This window comes from Phascolarctos cinereus, unplaced genomic scaffold (genome assembly GCF_003287225.1).
Source record: "Phascolarctos cinereus isolate Bilbo 61053 unplaced genomic scaffold, phaCin_HiC Scaffold_5;HRSCAF=322, whole genome shotgun sequence".
Lineage (NCBI taxonomy): Eukaryota > Metazoa > Chordata > Mammalia > Diprotodontia > Phascolarctidae > Phascolarctos > Phascolarctos cinereus.
Genome location: NW_027555958.1, coordinates 43,682,442 through 43,705,328, shown reverse-complemented (window position 1 = coordinate 43,705,328; position 22,887 = coordinate 43,682,442). Strand labels below are relative to the sequence as shown.

Genomic DNA, 22,887 nt, shown 5'->3' with positions numbered 1-22,887 from the left:
GAGTGGAGTGGGTAGCTAGGCAGTCATGGTTAAGTGACTTGCCCAAGGTCACACAACTAGTAAGTGTCAGGTGTCTGAAGCCAGATTTGAACTTAGGTCCTCCTGACTCCAGGGCAGGTGCTCTATCCACTGTGCCACCTAGCTACCCCCAGATCTCTTACAACCAGAGGACAAAGTAGAAATAGTGTCCACTGATGATCTCCTGAAAAAAAAAATCCAAAATGAAAACTCCCAGGAACATCATAGACAAAGTCCTGAGTTCCAAGTTTAAAAAGAAAATATATATACATATATATATATATATATATATATACACACACACACACACACACACACACACACACACACACATACTTATACATATATATACACATATATATATAGCAAATAGCCAGGAAGAATTCAAGTACTGAGCCACAGTTAATAACAAATTGTTGGTAATTGTGTTTGTGCAAAAATCTTTTGATTTTATATAATCAAAATTATCTATTTTACATTTTGTAATGCTCTCTTTATTTTCTTTGGTCCTAAATTCTTTACTTATCCACAAATCTAACAAATAAACTATTCCATGCTCTCCTAATTTGCTTATGGTATCATTCTTTATGTGCAAATTATGTACCCATTTTGATTTTATCTTAGTGTACAGTGTGAGATACCTAGTTTCTGCCATACTGTTTTCCAGTTTTCTCAGCAGTTTTTGTCAAATACTGAGTTTTTGTTCCAAAAGCTTGGATCTTTGGGTTTATCATATACGAAATTACTATGGCCATTTACCATAATGTATTGTGTACCTAATCTATTCCACTCATCCATCACTCTGTTTCTTAGCAGTACCAGATTGTTTTGATGATACCATTTGAGATCTAGTACAGCTCAGCTACCTTCTTTCACATTTCTTTTCATTGATTCCCTTGATATCCTTGACATTTTGTTCTTCCAGATGAATTTTATTATTTTTTTCTAGCTCTATAGAATAAATTTTTGGTAGTTTGATTGATATGACGCGATCACACACAATTTAGCAGCCTTCACTGTAAAGGAGCTGAGAACATGGAATATCATATTTCAGAAGGCAAAGAATATAGGCTTATAGCCAAGAATAGCTTACGTAGCACAACTGAACATAATGCTACAGGGGGGAAAATGGACCCTTATTGAAAGAGTACCTCTAAGTTCAAACCCAGGAGTGAAGAGAAACATAAAAAGATAAGCATGAATGAAAAATGATAAGGGGCTAAGTGAAGATAAACTTCTTATTTTTAAATGTGGGGAGATGATACATATTGTTCCCTCTGAACCCTATCATATTCAGGGATCATAGAGGGAGATTAATTATACAAGACCTGAAAGTGGTTCTGTTATTTCTTGATCTTAACAGAAGAATGGAATGAGAGGGGAAGAGGAATACATTAGGTGGAGGGATGAAGGGAGAGAAAGGAAGGTTAGGGAAAATTATCTCACATTACCAGGGTTTAAAAACAAACATCTATATAAATAAGGGGAGCAGCTGACAATTGAACCTTACTCTCATATGAGAGTCAAAGGAAGGAGTAATACAGAATATACATGCACATAGAAATTCATTTCTCTAGAGTAAATAGAGAAATAGGAGGGAAAGGGAAACGGGGAATTAGAGGGGAGAGTAGATTAAGTAGATTAAGGGAAGGATCAGTCCTAAGCAAAACTTAACTCTAAAGATGTACAAAATATTTATAGGGGGTTTTTTTAGGCAATTGGGGTTAAGTGACTTGCCCAGGGTCACACAGCTAGTAAGTATCAAGTGTTTGGTCTGAGGTCGGATTTGAACTCAGGTCCTCCTGACTTCAGGGCTGGTGCTCTATCCACTGCGTCACCGAGCTGCTCCTATAGTTCTTTTTGAGGTGGCAAAGAATGGAAATCTGAGGAGGTACCTGTAAACTGGGGCATGGATAAGCAATTTATGGCATACAAATGCAGTGAATGGTTGGTTGTTGTCCTTTATTCTTGAAGAAGACCAAAATGACATTACTTTGTTGGAATTCAAGGTACAGTGTGTCCTCCCCTGTGGCTGATCAGACCAATAGGAGCTCAGAATGCTGTCCTACAGGTCAGGCACAAAGAGGCCATGTGAACATTGGGGGTGGATTCTCTAAATTTGCACATCTCATTTCTTTTGAGCTACTACATTTCTGCTTCACTCACAGAGCACAATATCTTCTTTGATGTGGGCATGCCATGCTGGGCAGTCCTGTACTAATGTCTCCAGTGTCTCACAATCAGTTCCACCGTTCTTTAGAGAGACCTTGAGTGTCCTTGTATCACTTCTTCTGACCACCGTATGAGCCCTTGCCTTTTGTGAGTTCTCCATAAAATAATCTTTTAGGCAGCTGTACATCTGGCATTTGAACAACGTGACCAGTCCATTAAGAGCTGTTCTCTCTTTAGTTGTTTGAATGCTTGGCAGTTCACCTTGAGATAGGACCTCAGTGTCTGGTATCTTATCAGAGTCTTCCTAAGACAATTCAAATGGGAGCGATTCATTTTCCTGGCATAGTGCTGGTATACTGTTCAGGTTTTACAGGCATACAACAGTGAGGTCAGCACAACAGATCTGTAGACCTTCAGTTTGGTAGGCAGCCTGAGACCTCTTTTCTTCCACACTTTCCTTTGGAGACTCCCCAACACTGAGCTAGCTGGCAATGCGTGTGTCAACCTCATCATCTGTGTGTACATCCCTGGAAAGTATACTTCTAAGTTAAGTCCGCAGCATTCAAAATTTCTCCATTTGCCTGTAACCAGTGGTTTTATATATGGATGGTGTGGTGCTGGCTGATGCAGAACCTGTGTTTTCTTGGTATTAATTGTTAGGCCAAAATTAGCACAAGCAGCAGAAAATCAATCCGTACTTTGTTGTAACTCAGTTTCAGAGGCTACATTGAGTGCACGGTCATCTGCAAACAAAAAATCATGTACCAGCTCCCCTCTCCACTTTAGTGTTGATGTGATGGAATACTATTATGCTGTAAGAAATGATGAAGGAGATGATTTCAGAGAAACCTAGAAAGATTTGTACAAACTGATACAGAGTGAAGCAAACAGAATGAGAACAGTTTATTCAATGACATCAGTATGGTAATGGCAAATAATTTTGAAAGAATTAGGAACTCTCACCAGCATTTCCAGAGAACAGATGATGAAATAGGCTTCCCTTCTCCTGACAGCATCAAAGTGAAGAATGAAGCAAGTAGTTTTTTGGACATAGTGAATGTGGAAATCTGTTTTGATTGACTACAGATGTTTGTAGTAGGTTTATTTTTTTTAATTTTTCTTGATATCTCAGTGGATTGGGGAAGAGGGAAAGGGTGAGAAGCTAGATTTTTGCTGATTTATCTACATATGTATATATATATGTATATATAATTTTTAAAAATAAGGATGTTTAATGGAATAGAGGACTTTCAAGTTTTATGATGAAAGATAAGAGCTAAGTAGTTACTTTGAACTGTAAATACATGAGTTCAGAGAAACCTAGAAAAGTAAATTTATTTGAGCTATTGGAAGGAGCTGTATAATATATGATTCTTGTAGGGGGAAAAGATTACAAGTGTCACTTCAGAATCTTAATGTCTTCAAAGATACTGAGGAAGTTAAATAAGAACAGAGGGGAAGAGGAGTGGATTGTTTCTGTCCTGTGTGTTTTAAGGGGACAAAGAGAGGAGAAGGTAAAAGGAATACAGTAGTGTAGAAAGGAGAAAGAAGAGATTGGAACTTGCTATTTCTCTGAATTGGGATGTGTGAAAAGAAGAATATCAAATATCCAAACAGAGGAAGAGGTGGGGGAGTGAGCAGCAATGAACCTTACTCTCATCTGAAGTGGACAAAGGTGGGTTGGACACATACACAAAGAGTTCTGTGGAAAAATATATTTAGCTCAACAGGAAAATAATTTGGAATAGTGAGGGTGCTGAGATTAAGAGGGATGATAATAACAGGGGAAGAATTTGTTGTGATTGAGTCATTAAGTTGTCTCCAACTCTCTGTGACCCTATGTACTTTAGCACACCAGGTCCTTTTGTCCTCCACTCTGTCCTGAAGTCTGTCCAAGCTCATGTTCATTTGCTTCCATGACACCATCTATCCATCTCATCCTCTGCCAGCACCTTCTCCTTTCACTTTTAGTCCTTCCCAACATCACTCTTTTCCAGTGAGTCCTGTCTTCTCATTATGTGGCCAAAATATTTAAGTTTCAGTTTCAGTGTTGGTCCTTCCCATAGCCAGAGTTAATTTCTTTGAGTATTGACTGATTTGATCTCCTGTCCAAGGGACTCTCAAAAGTCTTCTCCACACCACAATTCGAAAGTGTCAATTCTGCAGAGTTCAGCTTTCCTTATTGCAAAACAGACTTTCTAGTAGAGATAAAAAGATGGAAGAATGGAGAAGGAAAAGAACTAGAATTTTAAATAAAGGGTTGCCTTAGATTATTAATTCAGTAAAGTTATGTTAATGGAATGGAATATTACTACACTGTAACAGAAGAGATTATTTCAATGACTCCTGGGTAGTAGAAACTGACATGGAATGAAGTGAGCTGAACAGAATTTGTACAAGGACAAAAATATTATTGAGACATTGAGTTGTTGAGACATTTTTTAGTCATGTCCAACTCTTTGTGACCCTCTTTGGGGTTTTCTTGGCTTGAGTGGTTTGTCATTTCCTTCTCCAACTCGTTTTACAGATGAAGAAATTGAGAGTTAAGTGACTTGCCCAGAGTCACACAGCTAGTGAGTGTCCGAGTCCAGATTTGAACTTGCGAAGATGAGTCTTCCTGACTTTAGGCCCAGCATTCTAACCACTGCACCACTGCACCATGCCCCCAAAATCATTGTAAAGGAAAACAACTTTGAAATAGACTTAAGGACTCTGGTGAAAGTAATGACTAACAGCGCCTCCAGAGGACCTGTGATGTGAAGCTTGTTACCCCTGACAGAGATGTTGGACACAAGATGTACTGACAAAATATTTTTTGATATGGCCATTGTGCGGATTCTTTTTATGTGGTGGTGCTTTTTTTCTGGTTATAACAGTCTTCTTTTTTCTTTTTCTTTTTGGTTAATGGGAGGGGGAGAGAGGTTAGCAATAATGAAGCAAAAAAAAAAAGAGGGCCATTGTAACCCTTTTAAAAGTGCATAGAAGAAAACAGGAAATTTAGAAGGAGATACAGAGAAGCAGGAGTTGTGAAAGTAAGGTGTAGAATATACTATATGTATATTTTTTAAAAGCCAGCTATGTGGAATGGAGATATGTGGTTTCATATAGAATTTTCTTTCTATGTACTCCTCTGTGTGTGTGTGTGTGTGTGTGTGTGTGTGTGTGTGTGTGTGTGTGTGGAAATGCCCTTTCTTTGGTGTTTAAGTTCAGAATAGAATTTTTTTTTTTAGGGCAGTTGGGGTTAAGTGACTTGCCCAGGGTCACACAGCTAGTAAGTGTCAAGTGTATTGGTCTGAGGCCATATTTGAACTCAGGTTCTCCTGACTTCAGGGCCGGTGCTCTATCTACTGCACCATCTAGCTGCCCCCAGAATAGAAATTTTAAAAAAATAATCTTTGACTTGGAGTATGCCAGTAAACAAGAATGTGGAAAGAGACAAGGTGGCGTCTAAGATTTTCTTGGGCAGATTATTTTGGTTTTATTCCTTTTGCTTCACTGGGCGTGAGTAAAAAATTGTCCATAGCCAAATATATATGTATATGTGTGTGTGTTTGTCCAGCAGTGGTGTAAAGGATGAATTGACTGAGGTGGGAAGATCTGTTAGGAAACTAATACATTATTCTGAATGGTATGGGGGAGTCTGTACTAGGGTGATTGCTGTAGGAATAGAGGGAGGAGGGACAAATGCTAGACATATACAAAGAGAGAATCTATAGAACTTGGTAACTAAAGGGATATGAATAGTGAAGCTTTATTATTCCTCTTTATCCGTAGTTACCCCCATGACTTAGCTTTTTCTCCTTATCCTCATACTAATCCTTGATCCTCTCCTCCCTTTCTTTTATCGAAATCCTTCCCAACACTGTCCACATTCTACTCTGCCCTCTGGAATTCCTGTTACAGTGTGAACCACTTCCCCTTCATCCTGTACTCCTTTTTCTCAAATTCCTTCCTTCTACCTGCCCTCACTGATAACTGGTTCCACCCAGACCACACTGAATCCATGGTTATTCCTCTTTAGTTTTATTTCATATCCCTCCCCAACCCCCAACTTCAGATCCCCTGCTGCTCCTAGAGGGAGTCTGTCCAATCAAGTCAACCAGCCTTTAATTAAATATTTACTAGTATTTTATTTGGTGCTAAATGCTGGGAATGCAAATGCTTGGATAAAGAAAGTTTTTGCCCTCAGGGAGCTTACATTCTTTTTTTTTCTTTTTTTTAAATATAAATTTATTTATTTTTAGTTTTTAACATTCACTTCCACAACTTTTTGAGTTCCAAATTTTCACCCCATCTCCCCCCTCCCCCCCACCCCAAGATGGCATACATTCTGAATATCCCTTCCCCTACTCTTGTCTATCTCTCTCCCCTTCTCTTATCCCCTCCCCCTTCTATTTTCCTGTAGGGCAGGATAGACTTCTGTACCCCATTTCCTATATTTACTTCCCAGTAGCATGTGAAAACATTTTTTTTAAACATATGTTTTTAAAACTTTAGGTTTCAAATTTTCTCTCTTCCTCCCTCCCCACCCACCCTCATTGAAAAGGCAAGCAACTCAATATAAGTTGTACATGTGCAGTTATGCAAAACACGTCCGTAGTAGACATGTTGTGAAAAACTAACTCTATTTCCCTTAATCCTATCCTGCCCTCCCATTTATTCTATTCTTTCTTTTGACCCTGTCCCTCCTCAGAAGTATTTACTTCTGATTACCCCCTTTCCCAATCTGCCCTCCTCTCTATCATCCCCCTGCTCTCTTGTCCCCTTCTCCCCCTATTTTCCTGTAGGGTAAGACAGATTTCCATATCCAATTGAATGTGTATGTTATTCCCTCGTTAAGCCAAATCCTGTGAGAATAAGATTCACTCATTCCCTCTCACCTTTCCCTGTTTCCCCTCCACTGTAAGAGACTTTTCTTTTCTGGTTTTTTTTTTTGTGAGATAATTTACCCCATTCTACCTCTCCCTTTCTTCTCTGGGTATCATCCTCTCTCATCCCTTAATTTTATTCTCCAGATATGACCCCTTCATCTTCAACTCACCCTGTGCCCTCTATCTATCTATCTATCTATCTATCTACATATATGTACATATAATAGGGAGCTTACATTCTTATAGTGGAATACTCTACCTAAAAAGAAGTTGAAAAATAGAGAGAGAGAGAGTAGGCATATTAGAGGAAATGCTGAGAGTCTGCAGTGTAGCTCCTGAGGGAAAAAGAGCTTGAGTACCCTGGGCACTGTCCAAATAAGGGGCCTCAGGATAGCATATACTTTGAGTGCAAAGGGCAACATAGTAGAAAATCAGGAGTGGAGTCTGGAAAGCAATGAAGATATGGCATGACATGAGTCTGAATAAGCTTTGTTCCCTACTGTCATTTCCAGACTTTCTCTTTACCTCCTTCAATTCTTGCCTTCTTTGAAAGCCCACTGAATCAGAATTTTTTTTATCTTATCCAAATTATGGTGGCTGTAGGATACCAACTAAATCATTCTCACATCTTTGTCAAGAAATTTAGCGTCTAGGACAACTAGGTGGCTCAGTGGATAGAGCACTGGCCTTGGAGTCAGGAGGACCTGAGTTGAAATCCTGCCTCAGACACTTATTAGCTAGCTATGTGACCTTGGGCAAGTCACTTAACCCCCAATGCCTCCAAAAGGAAAAAAAGAAAGAAATTTAGCATCTAGTTCATCATTTTCTTCTCCTCCCCCAACTCCTACTGTTATACTAGGGGACTTTACTAGTCACACAGATGTTCCCTCAAATTCTCTAATTTCCCAATTCCAGGGGTGGGGAACCTTCAGCCTGGAGGCCACAGATTCAGTCAAAGGGCCACATATGAGGACCTAGAGGGCCAATAATGGTCTTGAGGCTGAAGGTTCCCCACCCCTGAGCCCTATACCTTCACTTCACCACAGGCATACATAGGGATGGTCACACGATAGATATCATCATTACCCAAAAGTTTTCTGCTTCCCTGATTAGGAACTCTGGTCCTCCTACATCTGATATTGAAGAAAAAATTATTAAGGCTGTGTTCTGCATTTTAGTTACACAATTTAGTCTGACAATTTTATTTTATTTAACATTAACCTGATATCCAAGCCAGTAATCTGATATCTAGCTTAGTGAGAGATGTCCAAACCAGCCTAGCACCTCCTCCCTTCATGCCCTCAGACATATCCTCACCTCAAAACAATTAGAAGTAACATTATAGTAGTCTTGAGAAATATATACACAATATATACAAATACAATTTTGGGTTACTATTTCAACAGAATAACGATGGTCATTATTCCATTCTTTCCTTGACCATTGCCTTCAAGAATTTAAAAGGGATTCTTTGTGAACAGTATCAAAAATCTCTTCTGACTATTGAAAATAATAGTAGCTAGCCTTTATATAGTGTTTTTAAGGTTTACAAAACTCTACAAATATTATCTCACCTTATTCTCATAACAGCCCTGAGAGGTAGGTATTGTTATTCCCATTTTACAGATGAGGAAACTGGGGCAGAAAGCAGTTAAGTGTCTTGCCGGGGTCCAACATCTAGTAAGTATCTAAGGCCAGATCTGGACTCAGACCTTCCTGACTCCAGGTATAGTGCTCTCTGCACTGAACCCTTTTTGTTGCCTCTTTCAGAATCTCTTGAATATTAGAATATCCTGAATATTTCCTTTGAAGAGAATTGGGCACTTTCTTTGGTAAAGTCAAGTCTACAAACATTTATTAATTCCCTTCTATGACCCTGGGCAAGTCACTTAACCCTGTTTGCCTTAGTTTCCTCATCTTTAAAAGATCTGGAAAAAGAAATGGCAAATTCATGTGGTCTAAAGGTTAGGGATCCTCTAGAGATTAGGGGTCCTGGAATCCCAAAATCATGATACGTGGGTCCTGCCTGAAAGAATTCGACCCAAGCCTTCTTTCAGCCAAAAATAAGGTTTATTGAAGATTCACCATATTAGCCAGACTCTTAAGGAATCTGAGCATCTATGGGCTAGATTGTGAAAATCTGAGCCGTGGCTAGATTTTAAGAATCTGAGCAGTGGCTAGATTTTAAGAATTTAAACCATGGCTAGATTATAAGAATCCCAGCCTCTTAATGGAGACAAGATGGACCTTATATACAGAAAGCCTGTGGGAGGGATCTAGGAGTGGCCAAGTAGTTTGGGGTGATAGGAAGAGGGGCCTAAGGAAATCTGGATGGGAGTGGCCAGTAAATTGAGGTGAACTGAATTCCTGGGACCTAGACAATGGAGTCTAGCTAGGATTAAGTGTGGGAAATGGCCAGGGGCCATAGGGAGGTAAAACTGTGGAGGGAAGATTGGGTGTAGCCACAATGAAAGGCTAGTTGATGGGATTATAGACTCTGGCTAATGTCAGAGATTTGGCCTTGTGGGAAAGTCCAGGGTTTTTCCTTTCTGGGGCCAGATCCCAACCCCATCATTACCACTCCATTGAATTTGCCAAGAAAAACCCAAATGGGGTCCTGAAGCATTGGACACGACTGACTAACTGAACAACAAAATATGCTAAGTGTTGGCAATACAAGGAAAGGCAAAAAAAACATTGCCTGCTCCCAAGGTAATAAGTCTAGGGAAACAACGTGCTAACAACTGTGGACCAACCAGGTATCTATTGGATAAATCATAGATAATTACAAATGGAAGGCATTAGCATTATGAAGGATTGGGAAAGGTGTCTTGGAGAAGATAGAATTTTTTTGAGACTTGTAGAAAACCTGGAGGCAGAGATGGGAAGGGAGAGAATTCCAGGCATTGGGGGGGGGGAGTAATGGCTGAAGTCAGGAGTATCTTGTGTGAACAGCTAGGAGGCTAGTGTCACCGGAATCAAACAGTATGTGGTAAGTAGTTAGATGTGAGAAGATTTGAAAGATAGGGAAAGGACCATATTATAAAGGCTTTTGGAGCAAAATAGAGGATTTTAGGTTTGACCCTATAGATAATAAGGAGCCACTGGAGCTTATTGAACGAGAGAGTGATTGGAACAGACCATACTTTAGAAAGATGAATTTGGTCTAGAAGATAGACTGAAGTGGGAAGAGGAGGCTAGGAGATGACCTTTGGGTGGGTCACAGGACAATCCCCATAGGGGAAGAAGACTGCCCTTAGCCCTAGTTGAAGCTGGAGCTCTATCTATGCTATGGGAGGTAAAAACTATGATCTTAACTTGGTGGAGGTATTCTTTGTTCTTGATTTAGTTTCCACCTTTTATCTGTTTCCTTAAGAAAAGCCTTTTGTCCTGCCTTTCTAGAGGGCAGGGAGGCAAGCCTAAAAAGGGCTTTTAGACCGAAAACTAAACCAAACTAAAAAAAAAAAAAGGTTTTTTTTAAAAATTTGCTTCCATACTGAACATAACCTCCTATCATTCTACCTTTCCCTATATTTCACTCCTCTTAAACCTTTGTGGAGATCTCCAATCCTTCTCCTCTTGCTACTTTCTCAGAACATTACCCTTTCTCTGACTTCACTTTTCCCCCTTTAATCTTGTTCTAGTATTTAGTTATTTCTATTCCACACTGTCTTCTGCTCTTAATTCACTTGCCTCCTTGTCCTGTCACTATTCATATCTTGCCAAACCTCACCCCTGGATCACTCCCATCATCTGCCTCCACTCCTATTCACCAGCTAATAAATGCAGTTGGAGGAAATCTTACAACCTTATTCACTGGATACATTATAAAGTCATGGTAACTGACTTCTGCTACACCTCACTGCTTCAAGTCAGAGATTTTCTGGCATCAGCCGACCTGTATACATATGTACTTGATCTTGTCTTCTCTAGTCTTCTCCAGCAGATTGTTTCCACAGTTATCTCTCAAATCTTCAACCTCTCAGTACCTATTGGTTCTTTCTCTACTGCCTTTGAACTTAGCCGTCTCCTCCATCCTTAAAAAAAACCCAAAAAATAACTAGGGCAGCTAGGTGGCGCAGTGGATAGAACACTGGCCCTGAAGTCAGGAGTACCTGAGTTCAAATGTGACCTCAGATCAAACACTTGACACTTACTAGCTGTGTGACCCTGTGCAAGTCACTTAACCCCAATTGCCTAAAAAAATTTAAAAAAGAACTTTACTAGATCTTATTATCCCCTCAAGCTATCACCGTCTTCCCTTTCTTAGCCAGCCTCCTTGAAAAAGCTGTCTACTACTTGGCCTCTTCTTCCTCTCCTATCACTTTTCAGTCCTTTGCAGTATAACTACCAGCCTCATCACTCAGCTGACACTGCTCTCTTTAAAATTACCAACTATCTCTTATTTTTAAAATTTGATGGCCTTTTGTCAGTCCCTATCTGCTTCTGTGCAGCCTTTGCCAATGTTGATTGTCATCTCTGACTTGATAATCTCTTCCTGAGGTTTTTGGGACAGTGGGGAGACAGTGATCTCTCCTGGGTCTCCTACTTCTTTATCCATTCCTCCTCAATCTCCTTTGCTGACTCATCGTCCATCTCATTCTTCCTAAGGTTCTACCCAAGGCCCTCTGTTCTTTTCTCTCTACTTGAGTTCTCATGAGTTTCATTTGCATCTTGCTGCAGATCATGCCCAGATTTGTATATCCAGCCCCAGGCTCTCTCTTGAATATAAGTCCCCCACATCAGCCTTTGCTTATTGGACATTTCAAACTGAATGCCTCAAAGATATCTCAAACTCAGCATGTTCAAAGGTATTATCATTCTTTCTTCTCCTCTTCCTATAGTTCCCATTTTTGTTTAAGGCACTACAAGCTTTCTAGTCTCCCAGGTTTTTAACCTTTTCATTATCCAAAATGCCTTACTCTTTCTCATCCTGTATGTCCCATATATTCTTCATCCCATATATCCAGTCCACTGCCGAATGTTGTTTCTCAGTGCTTATCTCTAACATCTTCCTTCTTCTCTACTTGAACAGCTACCACCTTAGTTCAGGCCCTCTTCACTTCTCACAGATTATTTTAACATGCTCCTCGTTGGTTTCCCTACTCCATCTGTCCCCATTCCTGTCCATCCGACACACTGCAGCCAGAGTAATTTATCTTAAGGGCAAATCTGACCATGTGACTCCCCTATTCATTCAACTCCTGGGCTCCCTACTGCCTCTAGGACAAAATATTAACTCTATTGTTTAGCTTTTAAGATCTTTTACAGACTGGCTCCAGCCTATCTTTACAGTTTTAATAGACTTTACTCTTCCCCCTGCATCCTCCAGTCCAGTCAAACTCACATTCATTCATTCCATTGCCTGTCTCCTTACCTGTGTACTGGCAACCCCTATGCCTGAAATGCCCTCCCCCCTTAACGCCACTTCATAGAATCCTTATGTCGCTTTAAGATGCAACTCAAGCGGGGGGGGGGGGGGGGGGGGGGGGGGGTGGAGCCAAGAGGGCGGAGTAAAAGTAGTGAATTACTTGAGCTCTCCCCCAAACCCCTCCAAATACCTACAAAAAATGGCTTTAAACAAATTCTAAAGCAACAGAACCCACAAAAAGACAAAGTGAAACAAATTTCCAGCCCAAGACAGCCTGGATGGTTGATCGGAAAGGTATATCGCACCAGGCTAGAACAGAAGTGCAGCTTGGCGTGGGCGTGCAGGCCTCAGCGAACCTGGTGCAGGCCTTGGGGGACTCGATCACAGGCAGCTGTGGCAGTTTCTAGAACTCTCATCCCACAAACGCCAAAGACAACAGTAGGAAAAAATCTGTGTCTGCAGTGAGAGAGAGAAGAATGATGGTCTCAGCTTCAGTCCCTGAGCTAGGCCCCGGGGTGGTAGCTACCTCCTGAGCTTCCAGCCCACAGACTGAGGGGGCGATTGAGTGGCTGATCAGAGTGGGATTGCAGGGATCTCTGCTGGTGTAGGATTCCCTTGCTTTGCCTGTGCTTGGATCTGGGTCACAGTTCTGGGTGGCGGTCTTGGGTAGAGGAGGAGTGCTGGTGTGGTGGAGCTTGTAGTGGCTGTGGAGAAAAAACCCTCCTCACAGTTCCAAGACAGAAAAGGGTGCTTGTGGTCACTCATAGACCAGAGCACAGGCCAGGAAAGGAGTAAACACCTCGCCGAACTGAAAATTTACAGGTCCCTACAAGTATCTCTGAAAACAGCTGCACAAAACTCTTGAAGCTTGGGACAGTACATTCTCCACACTGGAAGCAGACCCTTACGTTAACAAAGAGCTTATAACTCAAGTAATTGACTGGGATGGTGAACAAGCAGCGCAAAGAGTCAGACTATATTATCTTACTTTGGTGACAAAGAAGATCAAAACATGCAACCAGAAGAAGACAACAAAGCCAAAGCTCCTACATCCAAAGCCTCCAAGAAAAATAGGAATTGGTCCTAGGCCATGGAAGAGCTCAAAAAGGATTTTGAGAAGCAAGTAAGAGAAGTAGAGGAAAAACTGAGAGTGATGATAAAGGAGACCCCAAAAAGTACTGAAGAAAGTAATACTTTAAAAAATAGCGTAACCCAAATGGCAAAAAGCCAATGAGGAGAAGACTGCCCTAAAAAGCAGAATTGACCAAATGGAAAAGGAAGTCCAAAAGCTTACTGAAGAAAATACTTCCTTAAAAATTAGAATGGAGCAATTGGAAGCTAGTGACTTTGTGAGAAATCAAGGTATTGTAAAACTAATCCAAAAGAATGAAAAAGTAGAAGAGAATGTGAAATATCTCATTGGAAAAACAACTCACCTGGAAAATAGATCCAAGAGAGAGAATTTAAAAATTATTGGACTATCTGAAAGCCATGATCAAAAAAAGAGCCTAGACACAGGAGAAGATTGTATATGAAATTTCAAATTTCCATTATATGGAGTTTGCTTTCTTTTGAAGCATATAATAAATTCAACATGAAACTTTGCTTGTTTGAGATTCCTTCTGTTCTCAACTTTTAGTCAAGGAGGGGGGAATCCTATTCCTATCCTTTCTCTTTGTTCTACTTCTCTCCCCTCTCTCCTTAAACAAACAGACAAAAAACTAAAAACCATTGTGGTAAATGCTCATAGCTGAACAAAACAAATTCCCATACTCACCGTATCTAAAAATGTATCTCTTAGTGTATGCTGAGTCTATTATCTCTCATGAGGTGGAATAGCATGCTTCCTTATAAGTTAAGTCTTTTAAAGTTTTTGTTTTTTACAGTGTTGTTGTTTTATAAATCATTCTCCTGGTTCTGCTCACTTCACTCTTCATCAGTTCATAACTGATAACAAGAATTCAGGTTTCTCCAAAACCATTCCTTTTGTCATTTCTGACAACACAATATTCCGTTATATTCACGTCACAGTTTGTTCCATCATTCCCCACCCAATGGCCACTCCCTTGAAGTTTCCAGTTATTTTCAAGCCTTGTACATGAAATGCCTTTCCTGATTCTTCCCTACCTGCTAGTGCCCTCACTCCCAAACCACCTTGTATTGATTTACTTTATATGTATTTCTGTATATCTGCTTTATATTTATGCTGTATGTATATAGATGTATATATACAGCATAAAAATATATATATATATATATATGAACTTGTATTCCTTGTGAGTAGGGATTGTTTCTTTCTTTCACTTGTATCCCCAGCACCTGGGAAAATACCTTGTACGTAGTGGGTACTTAATAAATGTTTGTTGTTTGAACAATTGAGAAGGAAGAGTTAGAGAGGATCCTACTAAGGATCGGGACTTTAGAGGCTGAGTAAGTACTGGTGCTGCTCCCAGATATAATTGAACAGGTTTAGATAGAAAGATAATGAGCTTGGGCCATCAATGTGATGATGTCATTCCCTAGATTGAGATGGATCTCTAGTCTGAGGAGAGACATAAACATCTACCTTTAAGAGACTTAGAAAAACAAAGCACTCAGAGCAGCTAGGTGGCGCAATGGATAGAGCACTGGCCCTGGAATCAGGAGGTCCTGAGTTCAAATGCGGCCTCACACACATAATACTTCCTAGTTGTGTGACTCTGGGCAAGTCATTTAACCCCAATTGCCTTATTTTAAAAAAAAGAAGAAAAAGAGGAAAAACGAAGCGCTTTCTATGAAGGAACCCCAGTGGTTTCGAAGGTAGAAAGAGGACATGGAGAATGGGAAGTCCCTGAAACCCTGGGGAAGAGTTGGGTTGTCTCTCCTTGCCAAAAGCTGCTGAGGTCAAATGGAGGATTGAAAAAAAGGCCTTTGAACTGGACAATCATTGGTAACTTTTTTTAACACATAATTTCACCGTTATAAATCACTCCCAGTGAGGAAACTCCTTCTACCTGTGCATATCCACCTAGTTCAGCAGTTTCTAGTCTCAGAGATTTGCTGTGAACCTGAGAAGTTAAATGACTTGCCGAAGTAGCATCACTGGTCACTTTTGAGGAAGCCATTTCCATAGAGTAGTGGGTACCTCAGCCAGAATGTGAGGGAGTTAAGAAGAGAATGGATCTTAAGGAAGTGAGGGTATTGGATTTAGAATACTTTGTCCAGAAGTGTTTCTTTTTTGTGAAGTAGGGGTGGGGGTGTGATGAGGGCTGGAGCTAGATTGTGTAGAAGGGTCAAAGGAAGGATTCCTCTCCCTCCCCAGCCCGTAATTAGGGAGATGAGCATTTTTCTAGGGAGATGGAATGGAGCCAGTAAATAAGAAGAGATTGAAAATGTAGGAGAGGGAGGGTTGGGAAGAAAAAGAAAGGTTTTAAGAAGAATAAGCTTAGCAAAGGAATAGGTCTGTTGTTGTGTAGAGAGGGAAGGAGAAGGAAATGGGTAAGAATCCTGAACTTGTCCTCAGTCTCCTTAGTATACTGTCTGTTCCAAACATAGTGGTTTGGGATGTGGTTGTGGCTTTGAAGACAGAAGAAAGAGTTTGAAACAATCACTGTGGGGAATGAAATATGGATTCATTAAAGAAATTGGAGATTAACCTGGAGGTGCCATTAGGTCAGATAGGAAGAGGGTCGTATAATCAGTATTATTGTTATTTCTGTTTTTTCTTATTTTCCCATCTGTGAAGTGGACATACCATCAAAATACTGCCAACCTACTTCACAGAGTTGTTGTGAATATCAAATATGTTTAAAAAGGTGGAAATCCTTTTTTTTTTGAGTTAAAACAAGTCTCAACTTGACTTTAATAAAAATAATACCAACCAGCATTTTTATAGTACTTACGATGTACCAGGCATTGTGCTCATGCAAAGTGAGTTATTGACTGAAAAATAGAAATGGACATCATCCCTCATTTTCTCTTCCTTTACTTTAAGATCTGTTGGAGAGGTGATCCTTCTCCTCGCCAAGGCCAACCTCTCTATATGTACCCCTGATAATGTTATATGATTTAACTTAAGGACCCCTTAGCCTGGCCATCTATCCTGATGCCTACCCTTAGGATTTCCAAGTCAGTCTTTTTTTTTTTAATTCATTTTCAACTCAAATACAAAAAGACCAAAAAAAAAATTTCCATGTACACAGCACAACATAAAAAGAGGATTCAATATAAAATCATGAATTTCCATTTTTGAAAAACTATATAAGAAATACTACATAGCATTTTCAAAGCTACCTTGCTTTTCTGTGCTTCCTTCTGATTTTTCCTTTGTTCTCTGCTGTGTACTTTTTATTTTTCTTCTCCCTCCCTATCCAGCCTACCCTAGCAGAGGCTACCATTAAACACAAATGTATGTAGTAATATATATATATATAAAACCATACTATACGTACTCCTGTTTCCTTGGCTGTGGATAGCATCTTCCTTCATAGAACCTTTGTAGTGGATTTGGAATTAGTTGATCTTTTAATGTTGAGTAAATCTACTTGTAATGTTGAGTAAATCACTTGTAAATCCATTTCTTAAGAAGCTCATTTATGGCCTGTTCAATTTCTTTTTCTAAAATAGAGTTATTTAGATATTCTATTTCCTCTTCTGTTAACCTAGGCAGTTTGTATTTTTGTAAATATTCATCTGTTTCACTTAAATTTATTGGCATATAATTGGACAAAATAACTCCTTATAATTACTTTGATTTCATCTTCGTTAGTGGTATATTCACTGGCATTTTTTAATACTAATAATTTGGTTTTTTCTCTTTTTAATCATATTAACCAATGGTTTATCTATTTTGTGTTTTTTTTTTATAAAACCAACTCCTAGTTTTAAGATTTCCAATTTGATGTTTAATTGGAAATTTTTAATTTGCTTTTTCTAGTTTTCTTAATTGCATACCCAGTTCATAGGCCTACTTTTTCTCTGTTTTATTGACAGAAGCATTTAGAGATAAAAAAGTTTTCTTTAATTACTCCTTTTGTTGCATCCCATAGGTTTTGATATGTTATCTTATTAGAAGGTTGAAATCTTAGACTTTACTTAGTTCCCCTTTCCCCTCTCTGCCTAACCACCTCCTTTCTCTTTTCAGGAATCCCGACCTCTTCATGTTGTATTGGGAAATGAGGCTTGTGACTTGGACTCTATGGTGTCTGCTGTCACTTTGGCCTTCTACCTGGAAAATGTAAGTGCCTGTGGCAAAGTTGTTTGTATCACTTGTTACACATTTCATAGTGTAGTCTTCCTAATTCAGTTTTCCACCTGTCTAGGCATTTGGATTCCATTTTTCCAAGCTTCTGCATACTAATAATTGTCTTTTCCCTCTAGCACTTAGACTTCAGGATCATCTATCATTTCACTGATTTTCACATTTTCACTATTTAGAAGGATGGAATTTTCAAATATATAAATAGAGTAACAAACACAAAAATGTCTGTCACTTAAAATTCACATTATGACTAGTGTAATAGATAGTAACAAAGTAAGGTCCCAACCTGAAGTTATGTCAGCCTGCTTTGCCTTCTTTCATTCTGTGTATATATGTGGGGGGGGGGTTGCCTCCTAGCCAAGAGATGGGCTATTTTTCCCTTCTCCCACCTACGCTTAATACACCAAATTTATTTTCACCTTTGTACGCAGACATCTGAGTCCAAGGCAGCCTTTGTGCCAGTTTTAAATATCCCACGCTGTGAGCTAGCCCTGAGAGGTGATAGTGTCTTTCTGCTTTCGGAACTTAACATCCCAGAGTCCTCCTTGATATTCCGTGATGAAATTGACCTTCATGCTTTGCACCAGAGTGGACAACTAACCCTTACCCTTGTTGATCATCACATCCTACCAAGGTAAGCATAACTATTGTTAGTTACCAGTTTTTATCAAGTGTCCCTCCCATGCAGAGCATATAGCCATACTGGAAGACACATAATCTTTCAGAAGAGGTTCCCAATTTAATAATTGAAGATGAGTGACACACTGGTAATAACCAAAAAATAAAAAGTAATCTCAAAGATCCTTGTTACTACAATAAATAGTGTCATGGATAATCGAAAATAGTTAATAATCCATACCTTTTTTTGCTTGGTTTTGGTGTATTATTTATAGTAATGCTTAATATTACTGTCATGGTAGCCAGTGTATAATGTCCTTGTAGCTCTGCTTTTGAAAAGATATCAGAAAATTCCTGTATAAAAGTATGTGACTTCTTGGTTAACTTTGAGTAAAATCTTTCAGTAGATTCTATAAATATTTTGGTAGTATTTGTTTTTACTTTATAATATAATTATCCCACCCCTATTTTTCTACTGGAAAAATCATCATAATTCATAAATAGAACTTCCTTATTATGTTTTGCACAAACTAATATCAAAATAAGTTTTGCATTTCCTGGGCACACACTTTAACTGGTAGCTAGATTTTGGAGGGAGACATCCCAGAATGCTGAGTGGCAGAGAGAAGACAGTTTAGAAATAAATAAGTTCAGATAATATGTAAGATATGTAATCCACTCGTGTATGATTGAGAGGTGACTACAGTTATCAAAAGAATTGTACAAGTGAACCGAGGGAGAATATGATTGTTGAATTGATGATCTGGGAAAGGGCTAAAGGTCCTGGAGGGCTAGCTTAAGCGTCTCCTAAGGACTTCTATAATGACTTCTTGTGAGTGAGATCCATAGATTAGTAGCAAACAATTGGAGTTTTCTCCCATATCCCTATCTTTTTCTCTCTTTCACCCTTCACAGCAGTGACACAGCTCTAGAGAAGGCTGTAACAGAGGTGTTGGACCACCGGCCCCTGGAGCAACAACACCCCCTTCCTTGCCAAGTAACAGCAGAGCTGGTGGGGTCTTGTGCCACTCTGGTGGCAGAGAGAATCCTTCAGGGGAAGCCAGAAATCTTGGACTGGCAAACTGCAGCACTTCTGCATGGTGAGGGAAGCGTGGGCGAGGGAATGACTGAATCTTCTTCACGTCACCTCAGTACAGACCAAAGGGCTTTTCCCCTTTTGCTCATTGGGGCTGTCCTACAATACAGTTCAGTATTTGTCTGAAGTCTTTTGTTTTGGACATTTTGGGGGAAGAACACAGAAGTGAGCAGTGGTGTCCTGCACTTTTACAAGCTCTTTAGTAGCCCAGCATCACTGGGTTTTGCCCGTTTTGCTTTGGGGAATCTCATGTATCCTTGCCTGTGATAAAAGCTTTCCAAACCTGGAACCACCGTTCTTCTCTTTATTTCCACTTCAGTCTCCGGGCCTTTTTTTCTCTTTCTATGTTTTCTGGGATTTTGATAAGTAGTCTTCATTCTCAGTTTATAAGTGAAGGAGGAAATAAAGTCAACACAGTGCTTCCCAGCCCTTTTTCCCCTAGTGAATTTACTCCACTCTTTCCAATGCTGTGTGTTCAGTCAGTTTGAAGGAAGTGTTTGGGGTAGTGTGTGAGGGCAGAATTTCAGGTATCATTATTCCTCTTTCAACAGGGACCATAATCTTGGATTGTGTCAACATGGCCCCTGAAGCTGGCAAGGTCACCCCAAAGGATTCCAAATATGTGGCACAGCTAGAAGCCCACTTTCCAGACCTACCTAATAGGAGCAACATCTTTGAGTCCCTGCAGAAGGCAAAGTTTGATGTATCAGGTATGAAACATTAAGCTGACTTCCCTTAGCACAGGAGGTAGGCAGACCAATAGGAAACTCTTGTCCTTCCTTTGTTCTTGAATACTGTTGTCATGGTTTGGGGTGGTTGAGAAGTATGGGAGATAGTTTAGGCTATCAATATAGGGTAAACATAAGCCAGAAAGAAACCAGGATTTGAACGAGACTGATTATTTAATTAGTCTATAAGGAATATTTGTCCAGCAGCTAGGTGTATTCTTGGTGCCTGTGGTCACATAGTGTCTTGGCTTGTGTGGGTTGGGAGAGTCTGTGCTAAGAGACATGTTCCCTTCACTCAGGAGCTCCCTGTCTAATCAGGGAAACAGAACATACATTTTAAAGCAAGTAAATTGTATATTAACTGAGTTTATAGGTACTGAGATATAACACCAAATGATGGAGGGATTGGAGTCAGTATGCGGGGAGGGAAGAGAACTGAATCTGGGTACCTGCCTCTAATCCAAGGGAAGGATAGTGTTAATGTTTCTGGGATATGAAATTTTGTGAGCCTAGCCATTTACTGGCATACCCCTATTCCTTAGATTTTTTTTTTAATCGTTGAGATCATTTGTTTAGATTCTGCTCAAACTGTGCTGCAATCTGTATTTTTCTTTTTACAGTGTTAACATTAGAGGTAGCGAAATTTATTTTATGTCATTTTTGGATGATTTTCTTCTTTATCTTGGCCATTCGCTCCCATTATGCAGTCCCTTTTTACCTTCTTAGTAGTCCTAGTCCTTTGTCAGACTGAGACTTCTTGGTCTTTGAGCCCTCTGCTCTTCCCGTAGCTCTTTCGTTCCATATCTTCACCCTTTGCCTGTCCACTTTGCAGGGCTGACTACAGAGCAGATGCTGAGAAAGGATTTGAAGACAATCTCTGGGGATGGCACCATGCTGGCCATTAGTGCAATATACATGGATTTGGAGGTAAAAGCCAGGTATCAGGGAGTTTACTCAGAATGGGTGTGGAGGAAACAAACCATTGTTTGTGTGTCCTTCCCCTGCAACCTCAAATTATACTTGGTGCGTTTGATGATAGTGTTAGAGAATCATACAATGTTAACACTAGAAGAGATCTTAGGAATCATTTAGTCTGACTGTCTCATTTTACACATGACAAAACCTGAGTTCTTAATTAGTCTGTGGCTCTAGGTCAGTCAGCAATCCTGCTGTTGGAGGACTGCTTGTGCCGCTTCATGCCCATAGGTCACTAGTGGAAATATGTCACAGACTATTTACATTCGCCATTTAGCCCTCCTTTGCCCTTTGGATAATCTGAAATTTTGATTCTTCAGAGAGTATGGTGTCCTAAGATTTGCAACCACACAATGTCAGTGGAAGAAATTTCAGTTAAAAAATGATGGGGTTTTGTGCCAAGGAATAGCTTAGGCTCATAAGAAAGACTGCAGTTTCTCCAGTGCAATCCAGCTGATTTGGAGAGTAGAGGAAGGAAGGTAAAAACAAAGGCAGGCACCTTCCCCCTCATTCCTAGTGTCTCCTCCTCAGTCTCTAGCCCCATTGGGAATAGGAAAAGGAAAAATGAGTGCCTTACCCTCTTACCTCTTGCATCTGTTTACTGGCTTCCCGCCTGCTGTGGGAAGATTAGAAGCTCCATTCCAATATACTTGTCTCCCTATGCAGAAGTGTGAGAAGCAGGTGCCATTCCATCAAGTTTCCAGCCTGGTCCCCCGCCTTGGGGAAGTAGAATATCACTACCCCTTCTTTTCCAAGTTTTCGCTCCATCACTTAAACTGCCTGATGTTCTCAAAGGGAAGGGAAGGGAGAGGAAGGGGAATATGAATTTATTAAGCTCTCCTGCTAAGTGTCAGGCATTGTGTCAAGTGCTTTATAAATGTTTTCTCATTTGATCCTCACAGGAGCAATAAGGGGTAGGAGCTATTATTATCTCCATTTTACAGATGAGGAACTGAGGTAAACAGGGTTAAGTGATTTGCCCAGGGTCAGACGACTAGTAAGTGTCTGAGGCCACATTTGAACTCAAGAAGATGAGTCTTCCTGACTCCAGGCCTGGCACTCTATCCACTGCACCGCTTAGCTGCCCTACTTAACACAGTAGCTGGCATGTTATAAGTTCTATATATGTTAGCTGCTGTTATTATTGTTGTTATTATTATTACTATTGTTACATGAAAAAGTGGCCCTTCTCCTTGCCAAGAAAACCTCCTCTGTATGTCCAGGTGATCTCATTTTATCCCTCTCTTCCAGCAGATTCCCTCTTTTATCATTCCCCATTCTCTCACTTATCTTTTGCCTCTCCTTGTCTACTGACTGGCTTCCCTAATGCCTACAAACATGCCCATGTCTCCTCACCCTTAAATAATCCTCACGTGATCTTACCATTCCCTTGAATGTCCCAAATCTCTCCTTCCTTTTGGGCCAAACTCCCTGAGAAGGCTGTCTGCAATAGGTGCCTCCACTTTTTCTGCTCTCATTCTCTTCTTAACTCTCTTCTGTAGGGCTTCTCACCTTATCAATAAACTGAAACTGCTCTCACCAAAGTTACCAGTGGTCTCAACTTCCAAATCCAATGGCCTTTTCTCAGTCTTCATTATCCTTGACCTCTCTGCAGCCTTTGACACTATTGATCATCCTCTCCTCCTTGTTACTCTCTTTTTTGTCAGTTTTCAGGACAACCTCCTTTCCTGGTTCTCCTCCCACCTATCTGACCATACCTTCTCTGTCTCCTTTGCTGAATCTTCATCCATGTCCTATCTGCTAGCTATGGTTGTTCCACAGGGCTCTGTCCTGGGCCC

General features: G+C 40.1%; 1 protein-coding gene across 2 annotated transcripts in view; it reads left to right on the top strand.

Moving 5' to 3' along the window:
* Positions 1 to 22,887, top strand: part of PRUNE1 (prune exopolyphosphatase 1) — a 59,987-nt gene that overhangs the window by 22,564 nt on the left and 14,536 nt on the right. For both annotated transcript variants that reach the window (XM_021004749.2, XM_078154884.1), the window contains exons 2-6: positions 17,555 to 17,647; positions 18,103 to 18,305; positions 19,205 to 19,389; positions 19,937 to 20,095; positions 20,946 to 21,040. In XM_021004749.2, the coding sequence (XP_020860408.2) occupies positions 17,555 to 17,647; positions 18,103 to 18,305; positions 19,205 to 19,389; positions 19,937 to 20,095; positions 20,946 to 21,040 (735 nt within the window). The remainder of the gene's footprint in view (positions 1 to 17,554; positions 17,648 to 18,102; positions 18,306 to 19,204; positions 19,390 to 19,936; positions 20,096 to 20,945; positions 21,041 to 22,887) is intronic.